Source organism: Anolis carolinensis, unplaced genomic scaffold (genome assembly GCF_035594765.1).
Source record: "Anolis carolinensis isolate JA03-04 unplaced genomic scaffold, rAnoCar3.1.pri scaffold_13, whole genome shotgun sequence".
NCBI classification, from domain to species: Eukaryota; Metazoa; Chordata; class Lepidosauria; order Squamata; family Dactyloidae; genus Anolis; species Anolis carolinensis.
This window is the reverse complement of record NW_026943824.1, coordinates 14,584,334-14,604,424: the sequence shown is the minus strand read 5'-3', so window position 1 is coordinate 14,604,424 and position 20,091 is coordinate 14,584,334. Positions and strand designations below refer to the sequence as shown.

General features: G+C 40.0%; 2 protein-coding genes across 2 annotated transcripts in view; both read right to left on the bottom strand.

Moving 5' to 3' along the window:
• The window catches only part of cog7 (component of oligomeric golgi complex 7), a 33,896-nt gene extending 17,993 nt beyond the window's left edge, over positions 1-15,903 (bottom strand). Inside the window, exons 1-7 of the mRNA XM_062964524.1 lie at positions 15,712-15,903; positions 12,326-12,510; positions 10,377-10,525; positions 10,152-10,268; positions 8,210-8,378; positions 6,033-6,115; positions 4,461-4,583 (exon numbers count right to left, since the gene is read on the bottom strand). Of these exons, the coding sequence (XP_062820594.1) occupies positions 4,461-4,583; positions 6,033-6,115; positions 8,210-8,378; positions 10,152-10,268; positions 10,377-10,525; positions 12,326-12,491 (807 nt within the window). The 5' untranslated portion in view covers positions 12,492-12,510; positions 15,712-15,903. The remainder of the gene's footprint in view (positions 1-4,460; positions 4,584-6,032; positions 6,116-8,209; positions 8,379-10,151; positions 10,269-10,376; positions 10,526-12,325; positions 12,511-15,711) is intronic.
• Positions 15,904-17,237: 1,334 nt separating this feature from the next.
• Positions 17,238-20,091, bottom strand: part of gga2 (golgi associated, gamma adaptin ear containing, ARF binding protein 2) — a 39,927-nt gene continuing 37,073 nt past the window's right edge. Inside the window, exon 15 of the mRNA XM_062964528.1 lies at positions 17,238-18,896. Within this exon, the coding sequence (XP_062820598.1) occupies positions 18,786-18,896 (111 nt within the window). The 3' untranslated portion in view covers positions 17,238-18,785. The remainder of the gene's footprint in view (positions 18,897-20,091) is intronic.

The following is a 20,091-nucleotide window of genomic DNA, read 5'->3' as shown; positions in this document are numbered from 1 at the left end:
TCACATGGAAATAAAAATTAAGTGGATCCCAATGAAGAAACACAGCAGCTCCTTTCGTGGGAAACACGGACCATTCCGGGAGGAATTACAGGTAGAAAAATGGTCATCAAGGGGGGACTCATTCCAGGTTTTTTGCCGAAAAGGCCTCCGGGGAGCTACCAGAGGTTGCCCCAGATAAGATCAGCCTTCCCCTTCATGGGTGAAAGCCTCCATCAAGCTAATCTGATGGAGCTGGTAGTTGGAGACAAAGGACCCCACGACAAGGAACCAGTTTGGCCTCCAAGATGCCAATGAGGCACCCCAGGCCTTTGCTGATACAAACCTTCAGTATACAGGCAGAACTTCTCCATAGAAAGGCTTTGGTCCTGTTTATCCCAAGCAAATACAGCTTTTCTCTCTCCAATGACTGTGCTTGGAGATGCTCAAGGTTCAAGAGCAAAGGCACAAAGGCAGCCATTCTCCAAGCACAGCGACTGACCCTTTCGCAACGAGGAGCTTGCTTTAAAAACTCTGATGCTTGCACACCGTTCGCAAAGGACAAGAGGGATCTTCCCCGCTCTGCAGAAGTCTACCGTCTACCATTTATTTATTTACAGTATTTATATTCCGCCCTTCTCTCTCACCCCGAAGGGGACTCAGGGCGGATCACATTATACACATACAGGGCAATATACACACAGAACCTAGACAGAGACAGACACAGAGGCAATTTATTATAATAATAATAATAATAATAATAATAATAATAATAATAATAATAATAATAATAATAATAATAATTTTATTCTTATATCCCGCCCCATCTCCCCGGAGGGACTCGGGGCGGCTTACATGGGGCATGCCCAGACACGACAGCACAAATCAGATAAAACATTAAACCGAGCAGTAAAACTTCAACATGATTAAAAACAGTCATAAAAGTCAATATACACAATAATATTAAAATCCCCATTTGGGTTAATTTAACCTTCTCCTGAGGGGATGTTCGATTCTGGCCACAGGGGGAACAGCTGCTTCATCATCCATTGTGACGGCACTTCCTCATTCCAATGTCGTAAATTAGTTACATTTGCCTCCCCACTTTTATAAGTGGTACCTTATTTCCTACTTGATAGATGCAACTATCTTTCGGGTTGCTGGGACAGTAACGAGCAGGGGCTATATTTTATTTTTAATTGACGGGTGCTCACCCTGCCACGGGCTGGTCTTGAACTCATGACCTCATGGTCAGAGTGATTTATTGCAGCAGCTGCTCAACAGCCTGCGCCACAGCCCGGCCCCATGCAGCTAGGGACAAGTTTACATAGGAACCACCAAACGCAGCAGCATTGCTCAAACACGAATCACTGCAGACTAACTCAACCAGAGCAGTCAGCCATAGCAGAGCACTTGATGAACCAACCTGGACACAGCAGAATATTTAACACAGAAATGCTCGACCACTTTCACAACCACCATGTTGTGGCAGGACACAGAGAAGTATTGAAATCCACAAGCATGTGGACAATTTCAACAGAAAGGAGGGAACTATAAAAATGAACAAAATCTGGCTACCGGTATTAAAAAAACTCTAGAATCAGGACAGTAAATAAAGTACAACACTTTGAAAACAGGGGAATTTGAGGCAGGAAACAATCAGGGCCAGCTGACCTCCCAACAAAGGATTCCCTCAGGCAGGAATCTGCAAGGCCATTAAATGCTAATCAAGGCGACCAATGGCAACATTCACACTTGCCTCCAACAGACAAGAGTTCTTTCTCCCACCCTGGACCTTCCACAAATATATAAACGTCACTTGCCTCAAGGTTGTTGTATGTCTTTCAGGCTGTGTGTAAAGATATAATTGTCCTATTACTAACTAATATACAGAATAAAACAATGGTAACAGACAAATTATAATCCTTACAGGTGCATGAGTAATACACAAATACAAACTGTTTACAGCATTACATCAAACATTATATGTTACTGAAAAAACATACAAACATGAATATAATGTTTGATGTAATGCTGTAAACAGTTTGTATTTGTGTATTACTCATGCGCCTGTAACGATTATAATTTGTCTGTTACTATTGTTTTATTCTTTATATTAGTAATAGGACAACTGTATCTTTACACGTATTATAGATTTCTGTGTACTTTAGTGTTTCAGGCTGTGTGGCCATGTTCCAGAAGTATTCTCTCCTGACGTTTTGCCCACATCTATGGCAGGCATCCTCAGAGGTTGTGTTGTCTTTCAGCCACACAGCCCGAAAGACATACAACAACCCTGTGATCCCAGCCATGAAAGCCTTCGACAACACATCTCACTTGCCTCGTTTCCAACAGACCTCACAACCTCTGAGAACGCCTGCCGTAGATGTGGGCAAAACGTCAGGAGAGAATGGCTAGATCAGGAGATCAGATTAGCTCCTTCTCTGCCCATTTTCCGTCGGGAACTGAAAACATGGTTGTTCCAGAGCGGGTTTAAATGAACAGGCCCAATAGAGCTGTTATTAGAATACTTCTTTCTGTTTTAAAAGCATATGGTACTTTATCACTGCTACTTATTTCCATGATACAGCACTTTATGAAACCTGTCCCCACTGGGTTGCTTTTAATTACAGTAGAGTCTCACTAATCCAAGCTAAATGGGCCCGCAGAAGCTTGGATAAGCGAATATCTTGGATTATAAGGACTGATCAAGGAAAAGCCTATTAAACATCAAATTAGGTTATGATTTTACAAATTAAGCACCAAAACTTCATGTTATACAACAAATTTGACAGAAAAAGTCGTTCAATACGCAGTAATGTTATGTTGTAATTACTGTATTTATGAATTTAGCACGAAAATATCACGATATATTGGAAACATTGACTACAAAAATGGCTTGGATTATCCAGAGGCTTGGATAAGCGAGGCTTGGATTAGTGAGACTCTACTGTACTCTGATTTTATCTGCTTGGATTTTAATGTTTTTGTCCATTATTTTATTTTGCGTATTGTTGGAATGTTTTAAGTTTATGTTAAATATGTTGTTGATGTTCGGGCTTGTCCCTGTTGTGAGCCGCCCCGAGTCCCTTCGAGGAGATGGGGCGGGATATAAAAATAAAGATTATTATTATTATTATTATTATGACACAGCAAACAAGATAGATATGCTGGATTTCGTATCACAAAATCACAAGTCGAACACTTCCCAAGTGTCTAGGACTGTGTGATGTATTTTCGGATGATGCGTGCAGATCCCAGCAGGGTGGCCTTTTGCAGTTGGCAGATCGTAATTTTGTCAATGTCTATTGTTTCCAAATGCCGGCTGAGATCTTTTGGCACGGCACCCAATGTGCCCATCACCACCGGGACCACCTGCACTGATTTCTGCCAGAGTCTTTGAAGTTCAATCTTGAGGTCCTGAGAGCGACTGAGTTTTTCCTGTTGTTTTTCGTCAATGCGACTGTCACCTGGGATGGCAACATCAATGATCCAAACCTTTTTCTTTTCCACAACTGTGATGTCTGGTGTGTTGTGTTCCAGAACTTTGTCAGTCTGGATTCGGAAGTCCCACAGTATCTTTGCGTGCTCATTTTCCAAGACTTTTGCAGGTTTGTGATCCCACCAGTTCTTTGCTGCTGGGAGGTGGTACTTGAGGCATAAGTTCCAATGAATCATTTGGGCCACATAGTTGTGCCTCTGTTTGTAGTCTGTCTGTGCAATTTTCTTACAGCAGCTGAGGAGATGATCAATGGTTTCGTCGGTTTCCTTGCAGAGTCTGCATTTTGGGTCATCAGCTGATTTTTCGATTTTGGCCTGAATTGCCTTTGTCCTGATGTCTTGCTCCTGGGCTGCAAGGATCAGGCCTTCTGTCTCCTTCTTCAGGGTCCCATTTGTGAGCCAGAGCTAGGCTGCTATTATTATTATTATTATTATTATTATTATTATTATTATTATTATTATTATTATTATTATTATTATTATTATTATTATTATGGCCATACAGCCTGGAAAACTCACAGCACTGATACTGAATTTATCCCTACAAAATCTGAAGCAGGTACAGTGCGGTTGCAGATGTACAGAAAATACTCGTCACAGCTTTTTGGAAAGGCGCACATTCCCCCGCTAGCACCAAGGACCTGGTTTGCATCCAAACCTTGAGTGAGACACAACCGGCTAAGGATTTTGCAAGGAAAAAAACCCAGAAAAAAAACAGTAATCCAGCTCAGCTGTTTCAACTAGTTTGCCAAATGCTGGAGGCCAGAAGTGGAGAGGGAATTTGCCAGAAATGTTGCAGCCATCCACGAGCAACTCAGGCACATCGTTTCGAAGAGATGAGTGAGATAGGTCATGGTTAGGACCATGACAACCGCACTCTGGGGGAGCCTTCCTGTTCGCGGCTTACAACCGGGCCTTTAGCCCCATGTGACCCTCCACACAAGGAACGGCAACGGCCTTGGGGCTTCCCTTTGCCCGTTTACCTGCATGGCCCACTGCAGCTGCGTATGCCAGGTCTCCAGCAGCAGGTCATAGAGCCCCGTCAGCTGACGGTCCAAAGGGAGGTCGGACTGGCACAGGTCTTGCCAAGCCGACACCAGCTGCACCTGAAAGAAAGGGAGAGGCAGGACCATTGTCATAAAAGGGGCAGCACATGCTGGGCATCGCTCAGGATCTCTGAAGGGACACTTGGGAAAGATTTCTCCTTCCAGATTAACATTCTGCAACTGAATATGCTGTTATATTATTTACATTACTAGCTGTGCCCGGCCACACGTTGCTATGGCAAAATGGTGGTGGTATTGATTAAAAATTGTGGAATTTTTATTTGACGTTATTTGTATTTTTTAAATGAATTTTATTGTAGGTTCAAAGCAGATAATCTATATACAGTAGAGTCTCACTTATCCAACATAAATGGGCCGGCAGAACGTTGGATAAGCGAATATGTTGGATAATAAGGAGAGATTAAGGAAAAGCCTATTACACATCAAATTAGGTTATGATTTTACAAATTAAGCACCAAAACATCATGTTTAACAACAAATTTGACAGAAAAGGTAGTTCAATACACAGTAATGCTATGTAGTAATTACTGTATTTATGAATTTAGCACCAATATATCACGATATATTGAAAATATTGGCTACAAAAATGCGTTGGATAATCCAGAACGTTGGATAAGCAAGTGTTGGATAAGTGAGACTCTTCTGTATATAAAAGGGTAATGAAATTTCGGCCTAGGACAAAACAACAAAACGACACATCCCAGAAACACTAAACTTGGCAGCACAACCCCTCATCCATGCCTCTACGTTCATATAACAAAAAGAAAAGAAAAATAAAGTCCTAATTAGAGGGAGAGGAATAATTGCTTTCATCCAATTGCTGCCAGTTAGAAGGCTAAGCTCCGCCCACTTGGTCTCCTAGCAACCCACTCAGCCCAGGGGACAGGCAGAGTTAGGCCTCACTTAGGCCTCTTCCACACTGCCTATAAAATACAGATTATCAGATTTGAACGGGATTATATGGCAGTGTAGACTCAAGGCCCTTCCACACAGCTATATAACTCATTTATAATCTTATATTATCTGCTTTGAACTGGATTGTCTTGACTCCACACTGCCATATAATCCACTTCAGTGTGCAGTCGGACACAACTGGACTCAATGTCAGGAGAAAACTTTTACCCTTTACCTAAAGGTTCTCCTCTTAAGAGTATAGTTATTTTATCCATTATCAACAAATCTGTAATGTGTTTTTCCCATTTCTAAACACCCCCCCTCTCTCCCCGAAGGGACTCAGGGCGGTTTACAGACGCAAAACAAAAAGGTAAACATTCAATGCCTCAAATGATTACAAACGTATCAAAATAATACAAAATAATGCAAAGTAACAACAGTAAACTTACAACAAAGAATTAAGTATCGAGATGAAAACAACCAAAAACAATCCAATAAGACATAGGAAACTAAAATATGAGCAAAACATTACAACGTATACCCTAAAAGCAATTAAGATACAATTACATAAAAATGGCTTTAAAAAAGGCTTACCTTGTGGCATTTGTAATAGTAAGCCAGCAGCTGGGGCATGCGGTCGATTTCTGTGAAAACTTTCACAAACACTCGGGACTGGTCTGGAAAGACAGCAAATTTTGGGGGTTTAAGTGGATTAAATTCCCTCAGTTCCCACTTGTCTGACCCCCTCCTTTCGCTCCCAAGAGAAATCTTTTCTATCCCAGGAACAAACTGCCTTTATATAATGTTTTAAAGCTATACTTTATGAAATCCATGCTTTTAAATTAATGTCAAAATACATCCAATTCTGCAAACAGTTAATAAAATGTGTTGTCAAAGGAAACAAAGGAATTCCAGACAAGAAACAATCAGGGCCAGCTAACACCTCCCAACAAAGGATTCCCTCAGGCAGGAATCCGGTAAGCTTTGAAGCTACAAGGCTTTGCAATGCTAATCAAGGTGATTAATTGCAACATTCACACTTGCCTCCAACAGACAAGAGTTCTTTCTCCCACCCTGGACCTTCCACAGATATATAAACCTCACTGACATAGTTTCTAATATACCTCTCAACCTCTGAGGATGCCTGCCATAGATGTGGGCGAAATGTCAGGAGAGAATGCTTCTGGAACATGATCATACAGCAATGATGGGCAACCTTTTGCACTTGGTGTGTCAAAATTCACCAAAAAACCTAGCATGACTTGGGTGGTGTGTCACTTTGAGAAAAAACCCGTAATTTCACAATATGTATAGTTTAAATAACAAAAGTGTATAATTGTAATATATAACTGTATTTAATAAATCAAAAACTATTTGCTACCATTATTTCCATGTACAACAATCTATGGTACCTCTTGCAGTTTCCACGCTGATTTCTCTCTATTCTAGTTTCAATGTAGTCATGAATAATGAATAATATAATAATAATATAATGGTAATAATCTCTATATATAAAAGAGCGATGGAATCAGGGCACCGGACAAAACAACAAAACTACAGGCCCCCCCAACCTCGAAATTTAGGTTGATACAACAAAAACAAAAGAAAAATAAAGTCCTCATCAGAGGGACAGGAATAATTGTTTTTATCCAATTGCTGCCAGTTAGGGGGCTAAGCGCTGCCCACTTGGTCTCCTAGCAACCTACTCAGCCAAGGGGACAGGCACAGTTAGGCCTCATTTAGGCATTTTCCACAGATTATCTGATTTTAACTGGATTATATGGCAGTGTAGACTCAAGGCCCTTCCACACAGCTATATAACCCATTTAGAATCTCATATTATCTGCTTTGGATTATCTTGACTCCACACTGCCATATAATCCACTTCAGTGTGCATTTTATACAGCTGTGAAGACGGGGCCTCATATAATCCAGTTCTAAGCAGATCATATAAGATTATAAATATAATATGTAATAATGACTGTGATATAATAATACAGAACAATATAATCTCTAAAATCAGGACAGTAAATAAAGAGCAACACTCTGAAAGCATAAGCCACAGCAACGCGTGGCCGGGCAAAGCTAGTATGATAATATACTACAATAATAATAGAATAATAATAGAATGATGTAATATATATATAAATGTAATGTGCATAATTCCCATGGTGTAAACAACAAAACCACTGGACTAGATCATACCAAATTTGGCCACAAAAGACATAGTCATCCAATCAATCTGCATGCGGCAGCGTGTCAGCAAAAATGGCTAGGCGTGTCACTGTCATACAGCCTGGAAAACTCACAGCAGCCCAGTGATTCCGGCTATGAAAGGTGAATGTCACTCTTGGTGGGAAAGACATATCCAGAGTCCAAGGAGGAGGAGAGTTTGGGTGCTACTGGGACAGACAAGACTATGGCTCCTCCAAAGTAACCAAGCTGTGTTCTGGGATGCCTCCTGCTGGCAGTTTTGTCACAGAGCTACTCTGTCTCCAGGGTTTGCTAAGATTTCCCCATAGACTGAGGCTCTCGTATGGGAAGAGCCTGCCCCCATCCGGACGCTTAAGACAAAGCAAGACCATTACATCCATTTAACCCTTTTAGTGTATGAATTAAATTTTTGTAATTAAAAATGCTTAATTTTTAATATTTCTGACTGAATAGCCATGTGCTCCAACAATTCCCTGTCTTATAGCAATAATCTGGACTTCCACAAGGGACTCTTTACCCATCTCCGCTTCATCAAAGCCCCACACCCCGGTCCTCACCCACAGACTGAGCGTTGAAAGCTGCCACGATCTGGGGACTGGCCAGGGCCTCCAGACGGTTCTTGAGAGCCTCCAAGTGGACGCACTTCTCAGAGTAATCCGGGGTGTCCACCAGCACGGCCAGGCTGCTCTGCATGCTGGTCAACTTGGCCGAGATGACTGAGACGTCCTGCAGGTTAAACAAAGAAGTCTCTGTTTGGGACCAAAACGTTTTGGGACCCGCCTACCTTTGTGACCGCATCTCCCGCTATGAACCCACTCGTCCTCTTCGTTCATCCGGTAGGGCACTTCTTTCGCTCCCGCCACCATCCCAGGCTCGGTTGGCGGGGACGAGGGAGCGGGCCTTTTCTATTGTTGCTCCCCGGATCTGGAATTCCCTTCCGGAGGAGATCCGGCAAGCACCCACCCTGGCTTCCTTCAAAAAGCTGCTTAAAACCTGGCTCTTCCGCTGCGCCTTTGGATAACCAAGCCCATAGCTATAGTAGTTGCACAGGCCATCTCTTTGACTTGAAACACTGCACTTTATTCCTCTGCCCCAAAGCACCTTAGAATATAACATTGTATTTTAGTTCTAGTGGTCCCTCCAGGCCATCCTCTCCTCCATCCCAGTGGTCTTTTTTCTTTTCAGATTCATATGTTATTTGAGTGATTATATTCCTTCTGTTTATATGATTGTTTTAGTCAATTGTTATGTTTTGTTTTTAATTCTTATAGCGTTTTATAGTGTTTTTGTGACCAAAATATGCATATATGATATGGTATGAATGGAAGAGTGAAAGAGAGCTAGAAATTTGAAGACACCAGTCTGTAAAGCCTGCAAACCATTAACTACCTGTTCAGGAATTGTAATTAAAACCTGCTAATGAGACCTGAAATAGTTGATCTGCCCAGCAAACTGTGATAAGAACTGCGACTGATAAGAGAAATGTTTACATCTGTTAACATCTGTCAACATTTGCTAACTTGATGAACTTCTGGGGCAGAGCTGCTTGTTTGCTAACACCAATCAAGAGGAATCAACATCTGGTCCAGGAAACTGAGGATATTCCAGGATGGAAGACGTCTATCACTCATTTACAACTTTGGGACAACATCATCAGCAAAATATTGCTATATAAGTGACATTATGACAGTCCAGAAGGTGTGACAGACAGCGACGCTGTTCACCCGCCATGCTCAGTGGAGATGGTGTACTTGGGAGTGGCAGATCTGCTCTGGGAAAGCAGGATTCTGTTCACTGTTTGGGGCCTCTTTTTCTCATGGGAAGAGAAAAGAGTGCATTTTGAAGTCATGGTCTTTTTGAAGTTTTGGCGTTTTGGAACTATGTCTTGGCAGGCAGCAGTGGAAGCTGAGTCTGGCCTAAACAGGTGCTTTTCCAAGGAGGGAGAAAGAATATGGTAATATTTGTGTGCATGAAGATGGATGCATGTTGTGTGTGAATGAAGAATGAAAATGTAACCCCCCCCCTTGTTTGTTTCTTAGCCAATGTAACTGTAGGTTGTTTGTGAATCCAATGTAGTTGCATAGAATCTGTATGTTTGTATGTCTAAATGTTGTTCTTTGTTATTCTGTAAAAATTCTGCTATACCTCTCAGACTGAAATTGCAATAAAAAGAACCTATGCTTTAAAGTTATTGAAAAGTTATTCATAACATTTTTGATGTCAGAAGTGGGATATTCTGTTCAGTCTGAGCAGGATGTTTTAACTTTTGTTTTAAAAGTCTTCATGACATTTTCAGTGTTTTATTCTACAATGTTTTATGCTGATTTTATATTGGGAACCGCCCTGAGTCCCTTTCGGGAGAGAGGGCGGTATACAAATAAACTTTTACTTACTACTTACTTACTGTCCCAAATACAAACACTCCAGGCATCCCACCCCTGTCTTTAGGAAAGGAGCGCTGGTCACACGTCCCCTTCTTTGGGGCACAGGCCACCCTACCTGGGTCTTAAATGTCTCCTCAATGTCGGCGCTGAGGGTGCTCCACTTGTCTGCCTCCTGGAGCGAGTCTGCGGCCATCTGCATCCGGGATTTCACCTGGTCCAGTTGGACTAAGACCTGGGAGAGATAAAGCTATGAGGGTCCCTGGCCCACACTATCCCTCCACTCCATAGGCCACTGCCATCGTTTGCATTGCTCCCAGCCAGGCCTTAACAAAGCCCATACCTGCATGGACTGAGCCGTGTCCTGCTCCAGCTTCTTGATATCCTCCCGCACCAGCACCATCTGCTCTTTCAGGAAGGCCGCCTCCTGCTTCAGGGCCTCCACCTCCCGCAGGACCCTGGGCATGCTCTGCAGGGCCTGCTGGCTGGTTTCTGGGCAAGAGAGCGGCAAAAGCTGAGCTGCCAGGGCTGGAGAAGTATTATTATGAATTTTGGAGCCCCCAATGGTGTAGTGGACTAAAGCCTCGTGACTTGAAGGTTGGGTTGTTGACCTGAAGGCTGCCAGGTTCGAATCCCACCAGGGGAGAGCACAGATGAGCTCCATGTGGGGACATGAGAGAAGCCTCCCACAAGGATGGTAAAAACATCAAAACATCCGGGCAACGTCCCCTGGGCAACGTCCTTGCAGACGGCCAATTCTCTCACTCCAGAAGCAACTCAAGTTGCTCCTGACACGAAAAAAAAATTATGAACTTTATTCATATGCTGCCTTTCTCTGCACAGGCACTCAAGGTGGAAGTAAAGCTGGGCTGGGAAAAGCTATTTATTTATTTATTATTTATTTATTTCCATCATTTATATGCCACCCTTCTCACCCGAAGGGACTCAGGGCGGATCACAGTCTGGCAAATTCAATGCCGGTATACAGTACAAAAATAAAACATAGCAATTAAAACAATCAATTTAAAACAATCCAAGAAAGACATTTAAAACAGTATAATAAAATACTTAATCCATTCGTCCACATAAACCTTGCACGTAAACCTTAGTCCGGACCGAGTTAAAGCCATCGTAATTCATTCATTAAACGCTTGTTTGCAAAGCCAGGCCTTCACCTTTTTTCTGAAACTCAGAAGGGATGGAGCCTGCTGGATGTCACTGGGGAGGGAGTTCCACAGCCGAGGAGCCACCACCAAGAAGGCCCTGTCCCTCGTTCCCACTTGTGAGGCAGGTGGGACCGAGAGCAGGGCCTCCCCAGACAATCTTAAAGTTCTCATGGGCTCATAGGAGGAGATACGTTCGGATAGGTAAGTTGGACCGGAACCGGAAAGCTAGCCCAGGCCTCTTCAACTTCCAGCACCCAGAAGCCCCTGTTGCCAGCTTGTTCACTGGACCAGAGTTTAGGAAACTGGAGATAAAGTCTTAGTCTGAAGGATGCTACAAAGCTTTAGATAATAACAATAATAATAATAATAATAATAATAATAATAATAATAACCTGACTATAATAATAATAGATCTGGCTATGGCTCACGAATGGGACCCTGAAGAAGGAGACAGAAGGCCTGATCCTTGCAGCCCAGGAGCAAGCCATCAGAACAAAGGCAATTAAGGCCTTTGATCGAAAAATCAGCTGATGACCCAAAAGGCAGACTGTGCAAGGAAACCGACAAAACCATGGATCATATCCTCAGTTGCTGTGAGAAAATCGCACAGACAGACTACAAACAGAGGCACAACTATGTGGCCCAAATGATTCATTGGAACTTATGCCTCAAGTACCACCTCCCTGTAGTAAAGAACTGGTGGGATCACAAACCTGCAAAGGTTGTGGAAAATGAACACGCAAAGATACTGTGGGACTTCTGAATCCAGACTGACAAAGTTCTGGAACACAACACACCAGACATCACAGTTGTGGAAAAGAAAAAGGTTTGGATCATTGATGTTGCCATCCCAGGTGACAGTTGCATTGACGAAAAACAACAGGAAAAACTTAGCCACTATCAGGACCTCAAGATTGAACTTCAAAGACTCTGGCAGAAACCAGTGCAGTTGTTATTATTATTATTATTATTATTATTATTATTATTATTATTATTATTATTTGTATGGATCTGCTGTCAGGTCCTGGGATTTTTGGTCTTAGATTTAAAACACGGATTTTGACGATGTCTGGAGGCACCGACAGCCTCTGCCCTGGGAGCCCTGGAAGAGCCTCTCTTTGCTCACCCTCCACAGCGTTGTTGACCTCCTGGATGAAAAGCTGGAGCTTCATGACCAGAGTGGCCGCGTGGGCATCCACTTTGCCAGGGGCTTCCTGCTGCATGGCCCGGAAGGCTCCGTTCACCCAGGACTTCACCTCAAAGTCCTCCTCCAGGAACTTGGAAAAGTCCATGGCGATGAGGAGTCCAGACCTGCAAGGAAGGAAAGAAGAGCACAGGGATAAATGCGGAAGCGGTTACAGCAGCGGTTCTCAAAGTGGACATTTCTTGCTTTTGTTGCATGGCAGAAGGGAGCTGATTTGGATAGCCCCTGGGGTTGCTCCTATTATCATTATTATTATTATTTGATACACAACAAGATTAGTACACAGAAAAAAGATCACTATGCTGGATGTTGTATTGGATCACATGTCGGACACTTCCCAAGTGTCTAGGACTATGTGATGTATTGACGAATAATGCGTGCAGATCCGATTCGGGTGGCCTTTTGCAGCTGACGAATGGTAATTTGGTCAGCGCCAATAGTTTTTTATTTTATTTTATTTTATTTTTAAAGTGTGAGAACAAATGTATTTATAGTAAAGAAGGGTGAAAGAAGTAAGTAGAACCCAAAGAGAGATAAATAAAGAGGAGAGAGAGAAAAATAAAATAAAAATAAGAGCAAAACTGATAAATATACAGTAGAGTCTCACTTATCCAACACTCGCTTATCCAACGTTCTGGATTATCCAACACATTTTGTAGTCAATGTTTTCAATACATCATGATATTTTGGTGCTAAATTCGTAAATACAGTAATACATAGCATTACTGCGTATTGAACTACTTTTCTGTCAGATTTGTTGTATAACATGATATTTTGGTGCTTAATTTGTAAAATCATAACTTGATCATAATTTGATGTTTAATAGGCTTTTCCTTAATCCCTCCTTATTATCCAACATATTCGCTTATCCAACATTCTGCCGGCCCGTTTATGTTGGATAAGTGAGACTCTACTGTGTGTATATATATATATATATATATATATATATAAAACAAGAACATAAACAAAAACCAACAACAAAAAAGATATATACAATGACCTCCATCTCTTACACAATTACTTAGAAAAATTTTGATTACTTTTTCTTGTTTCTTGTCTCTTTAGTGTCAGCATCTTCTTACTTTCAATCTGTATTTAACCAAACTTCTGTTTAAATTAACACCTTCATTTGCTTTTCTCTCAAATAGTTTTTTATCAAATCCCAATTAGTTTGTTTTTTCGGTCTGCCAAAATTATTTTTTAATAAATACGTCAGCTTATCCATGTTCATTATTTCCAACACCTTATTTAACCAACAATCTAACTCGGGGGTTTCTTTCCTTTTCCAGTATTTGGCATATGTCATTTTTTTATTTTAAAATAATTTTTTATTAGTGTTCTTTTCAACATAAACACAGACAAAAAACATACAATAAAATAAATTACAGAATTCAGAAAGAAAGGGGGGAAAGGAAGGAAAAAAAGAAAAACAGAAGGGAAGGGGGAAAAAGAAGAAAAGGGTAAAAATTAAATAGACAAAAATAGACAAAAAAGAACATGTAGAATATAAAATAAACTTCCAACTATTGCATGGTGTCTTTGGGTCTCATTTTCCCCCCCTTTCCTGGTTATCAAATTCAACCTGATAGCCCAGATTATTCCTTTTCTCCTGTTGTGAGGTTTAGGACATAATCTAGTTTTCTTAGATCTCAAATTAAAATCTTCATTTTTTCATCTTTTAAATATTTTTAAATCATTTCCCAGTCCGTTTGTTTTCTAGGATGATCTTGATTGTTCGCTAGCAGGTACGTCAATTTGTCCATGTTCATTATTTCTAGGATCTTATTAATCCAGCATTTTGTTTCCAGAATTTCTTTATTTCTCCAAGACAATTGTTTTTAAGTGCTCGCCAAGGTCTTTAGGCACCGCACCCAATGTGCCGATCACCATTGGGCCCCCCTTGACTGGCTTGTGCCAGTCTTTGCAATTCAATCTTTAAATCCTCATATTGGATTATTATTATTATTATTATTATTATCATTATTATTACAAAGGTTGGCATTAGGAAGCTGATCTGGATGGCCCCTGGGATTGCTTCTATTATTATTTTTTTTTATTATTATTATTATTATTATTATTATTATTATTATTATTACAAAGGTTGGAAGTAGGAAGCTGATCTAGATGGCCCCTGGGATTGCTCCTATTATTATTATTATTATTATTATTCTTATTATTATTATTATCATCATCATTATAACAAAGGTTGGCAGTAGGAAGCTGATCTGGATGGCCACTGGGATTGCTATTATTATTATTATTATTATCATCATCATCATCATCATCATCATCATCATCATCATCATCATCATCATCATCATTATTACAAAGGTTGGCAGTAGGAAGCTGATGTGGATGGCCCCTGGGATTGCTCCTATTATTATTATTATTATTATTACAAAGGTTGGCAGTTGGAAGCTGATCTGGATGGCCCCTGGGATTGCTATTATTATTATTATTATTATTATTATTATTACAAAGTATGGCAGTAGGAAGCTGATCTGGATGGCCCCTGGGATTGCTCCTATTATCATCATCATCATCATCATCATCATCATCATCATTATTACAAAGGTTGGCAGTAGGAAGCTGATCTGGATGGCCCCTGGGATTGCTCCTATTATTATTATTATTATCATCATCATCATCATTACAAAGGTTGACAGTAGGAAGCTGATCTGGATGGCCACTGGGATTGCTCCTATTATTATTATTATTATTATTATTATTATTATTACACAGGTTGACAGTAGGAAGCTGATCTGGATGGCCCCTGGGATTGCTCCTATTGTTGTTGTTGTTGTTGGGACTGCTCCTGTTGTTGTTGTTGTTGTTGCTATTATTATTATTATTATTATTATTATTACAAAGGTTGGCAGTAGGAAGCTGATCTGGATGGCCCCTGGGATTGCTCCTATTATTATTATTATTATTACTACAGCAAAGGCTGAATGGCCATCTGTTGTGCTTACGCCAGGAATTGTGGGAGTTGTAGTCCAAAACATATGGAGGGCCCATGTTTGCCCTCGCCTGGTGTAGATACACCCCTAGAGGAGCCTAAAATACTCCAGGAAATGCTATAGTTCCAGAGAAATCAGCCGGGGTGGAGGATAAAGAAGCAGCAGAAATAATAACCAGTCCCTTCATTTCAATTCCCATCATCCCCAGAACCACTGCAATTCCCAGAATCCCCCAGTCAGCATGTTATTGGCACAAAAGTAACTTTTCTCGGCTCTCCTGCCCGGACAACATTGAGAGGGGTATATTTTGCCCCTCACCTGCCTACCTGCCCTGTTGTCAAGACTCACCTGCGCGCAGGCGCACTGTGTTGCCTTCCTCACTGCAAACGTCTACTCTTTGCTTCCGCCATCTTGGCCCCGGGACTGCCTCGGACTAAGCCCCGCCCCCTGCGGAGTCATCCTGCCCTTTCTTGAAAGGAATTTCCGGGAACGTGTTCTCCCTTTTGATTGGTTCACGGCTATCATCTCTCATTCTGATTGGGCATCCCCGCCCACCTTGGGAAGGAGGATAAAGCCACGCTTCTTATTAGGGTCCTGCGCCTTTAAGACTGTGTTGCAGTTTCCTATCTATCTATTTATCTATCTATCTGATTAATATTAGGAAGAACCCCAAATGATAAGAACTGTTCAACAGTGGAATCAGCTCCCTTCTGAATATAGTCGAGTCCCCTTCCTTGGATGTTTTTAAGCAGAGACTGCATGGCCATCTGTCAGGAGGGATTGGATTGTGTCTTCCTGTCTGGAAGAAAGGGGTTGGACTGGCTGGCCTTTAGGGATCCCTCCCAAATCTAGGATTGTACACTTTGGAAACCTCGCTTTTAACTTTGAATATCATTTAATGGATTTTATCTGGGAATTTTTTTCAACGCATTTTATATTTAATCCTGTTTGAATGTTTGTATATTTGCATATTTCAAGTGGTATGCTCATGCATTTATTTTAAGCTGCTCTGAGAGAGAAAGCTGGCTATGAATAAATATAATATAATATTAATATTAATAATAATACAGTAGAGTCTCACTTATCCAACACTCGCTTATACAGCGTTCTGGATTATCCAACGCATTTCTGTAGTCAATGTTTTCAATATATCGTGATATTTTGGTGCTAAATTCATAAATACAGTAATTACTACTTAGCATTACTGCATATTGAACTATTTTTTCTACCAAATTTGCTGTATAACATGATGTTTTCGTGCTTAATTTGTAAAATCATAACCTATTTTGATGTTTAATAGGCTTTTCCTTAATCTCTCCTTATTATCCAACATATTCACTTATGCAACATTCTGCCAGCCCATTTATGTTGGATAAGTGAGACTCTACTGTAATAATAAACTAGACTGTGAAATTTGCCCATTGTCCCAACTAAAGACAATTCTGTGTTATTCTGGCTTTCATGGCCAGAATAACTGGATTGCTGTAAGTTTTCCGGGCTGTCTGGCTATATTCCAGAAACAAGTGTGAATGTTGCAATTGGCCACCTTGATTAGTATTGAATGGCCTTGCAGCTTCAAAGCCTGGCTGCTTCCTGCCTGGAGGGGAATCCTTTGTTGGGAGGTGTTCGCTGGTCCTGATTGTTTCATGCCTAGAAGTCAATTCTTCCAAATGCAGAATCAAAAAATTTTTAAAATTATTTTTCTCACAAGTCTCACAAGACTCTTCTTGTTCCTCTATGAGTTTTCCCATAGATATAGTAGAGTCTCAATTATCCAACGTTCTGGATTATCCAACGTATTTTTGTAGTCAGTGTTTTCAATGCATCGTGATATTTTGGAGCTAAATTCATAAATACAGTAATTACTACATAGCATTATTATTATTATTATTATTACAGTAGAGTCTCACTTATCCAACATTCACTTATCCAACGTATCTGGATTAAATTCGTAAATACAGTAATTACTACATAGCATTAATGTGTAATGAACTACTATTTCTGTCAAATTTGTTGTAAAACATGATGTTTTGGTGCTTAATTTGTAAAATCCTAACCTATTTTGATGTTTAATAGGCTTTTACTTAATCTCTCCTTATTATCCAACATATTCGCTTATCCAACGTTCTGCCGGCCCGTTTATGTTGGATAAGTGAGACTCTACTGTATTATTATTATTATTATTATTATTATTATTATTATTTACCCACCTCTCCTTATGCCTCGACGCGGGGCACAACAGAGTTAAAATACAGTAGAGTCTCACTTATCCAACATTCGCTTATCCAACGTTCTGGATTATCCAACGCATTTTTGTAGTCAATGTTTTCAATACATCGTGATATTTTGGTGCTAAATTCGTAAATACAGTAATTACTACATAACATTATTATTATTATTATTATTATTATTATTATTATTATTATTATTATTTACCCACCTCTCCTTATGCCTCAAGGCGGGGCACAACAGAGTTAAAATACAGTAGAGTCTCACTTATCCAACATTCTGGATTATCCAATGTATTTTTGTAGTCAATGTTTTCAATATATCGTGATATTTTGGAGCTAAATACAGTAATTACTACATAGCATTATTATTATTATTATTATTATTATTATTATTATTATTATTATTATTATTATTATTTACCCACCTCTCCTTATGCCTCAAGGCACAACAGAGTTAAAATACAGTAGAGTCTCACTTATCCAACATTCTGGATTATCCAATGTATTTTTGTAGTCAATGTTTTCAATATATCGTGATATTTTGGAGCTAAATTCATAAATACAGTAATTACAACATAACATTACTGCGTATTGAACTACTTTTTCTGTCAAATTTGTTGTCTAACATGATGTTTTGGTGCTTAATTTGTAAAATCATAACCTAATTTGATGTTTAATAGGCTTCTCCTTAATCTCTCTTTATTATCCAACTTATTCACTTATCCAACGTTCTGTTGGATAAGTGAGACTCTATTCCATTTTTAAAGAAACTGCAATCCAGGCCAACGTTTTGGGGAAGTTTGGGTCACAAGCCTCGCATGCGATCGCAGTGAATTTGCCAACAATTTGGAGGCTGAATGTCTGGCTTTGTCTGTCGTCGTTTTGCAAAGGGCATCTGCCCCCTTCTTGGATCATAAAACACATGAAAAGGATATTATTTGTAGCTTAAGCTACGTGTCGTGATGTTATGAAGTAGAAATGAATTAATAATCCCTTTGGGATTAAGGGAGGAACAACATCCAGCAGCCCTTCTATAAATGCCAAATGGCCTGTTTTTATCAAAAAAAAATTGTACTGATTGGTTTATAGAAAGAAGAAGCAACCATTGCAAAAGGCTTAGTGCATCTGGAGTGAACAGATGGGCACAACGTCCGTGGCGGAGGCCCCGATCCGGCCCAAGGCAATCCGTTTTCAGTTCGAAGCCCATAGATCTTCATGGGGGAAATTGGACACTTCTCCAAGTTTGCTGTGGGACTCCCCGTTCTGGGTGAAGAGCAACCGGTATCTCAGGCGCAAGGGAGCCTAAAGGGAAAGGAAAGAGAGGTTGATATTCAGTAGTCCAAACTACCATGTTTCCCCGAAAATAAGACAGTGTCTTATATTAATTTTTGCTCCCAAAGATGCACTAGGTCTTATTTTCAGGGGATGTCTTATTTTTCCATGAAGAAGAATTCACATTTATTATTGAACAAAAAATGAACATTTTATATATACAGTAGAGTCTCACTTATCCAACATAAACGGGCTGGCAGAATGTTGGATAACCAAATATGTTGGATAATAAGGAGGGATTAAGAAAAAGCCTATTATACATCAAATTAGGTTATGCTTTTACAAACTAAGCACCAAAACATCATGTTTAACAACAAATTTGACAGAAAAAGTAGTTCAATATGCAGTAATGCTATGTAGTAATTACTGTATTTACGAATTTAGCACCAAAATATCACGATGTATTGAAAACATTGACTACAAAAATGCGTTGGATAATCCAGAACGTTGGATAAGCAAGTGTTGGATAAGTGAGACTCTACTGTACTGTACAGTAGTTGTCATCACAAACCAGCATAACCAGACAAACTGTGAATCCTATCAAGAATTTCTTGTTACTACCATTATTTCCATATACAAGTACAGTAGAGTCTCACTTATCCAACACTCGCTTATCCAACGTTCTAGATTATCCAACACATTTTTGTAGTCAAATTTTTTCAATATATCATGATATTTTGGTGCTAAATTCGTAAATACAGTAATTACTACATAGCATTACTGTATATTGAACTACTCTTTCTGTCAAATTTGTTGTACAACATGATGTTTTGGTGCTTAATTTGTAAAATCATAACCTAATTTAATGTTTAATAGGCATTTTCTTAATGCCTCCTTATTATCCAACATATTCGCTTATCCAACATTCTGCCGGCCCGTTTATGTTGGATAAGTGAGACTCTACTGTACCATTATTTCCATATACAAGTACAGTAGAGTCTCACTTATCCAACACTTGCTTATCCAGCGTTCTGGATAATCCAAGCCATTTTTGTAGTCAATGTTTTCAATATATCATGATATTTTGGTACTAAATTCGTAAATACAGTAATTACTACATAGCATTACTGTATATTGAACTACTCTTTCTGTCAAATTTGTTGTACAACGTGATGTTTTGGTGCTTAATTTGTAAAATCATAACCTAATTTAATGTTTAATAGGC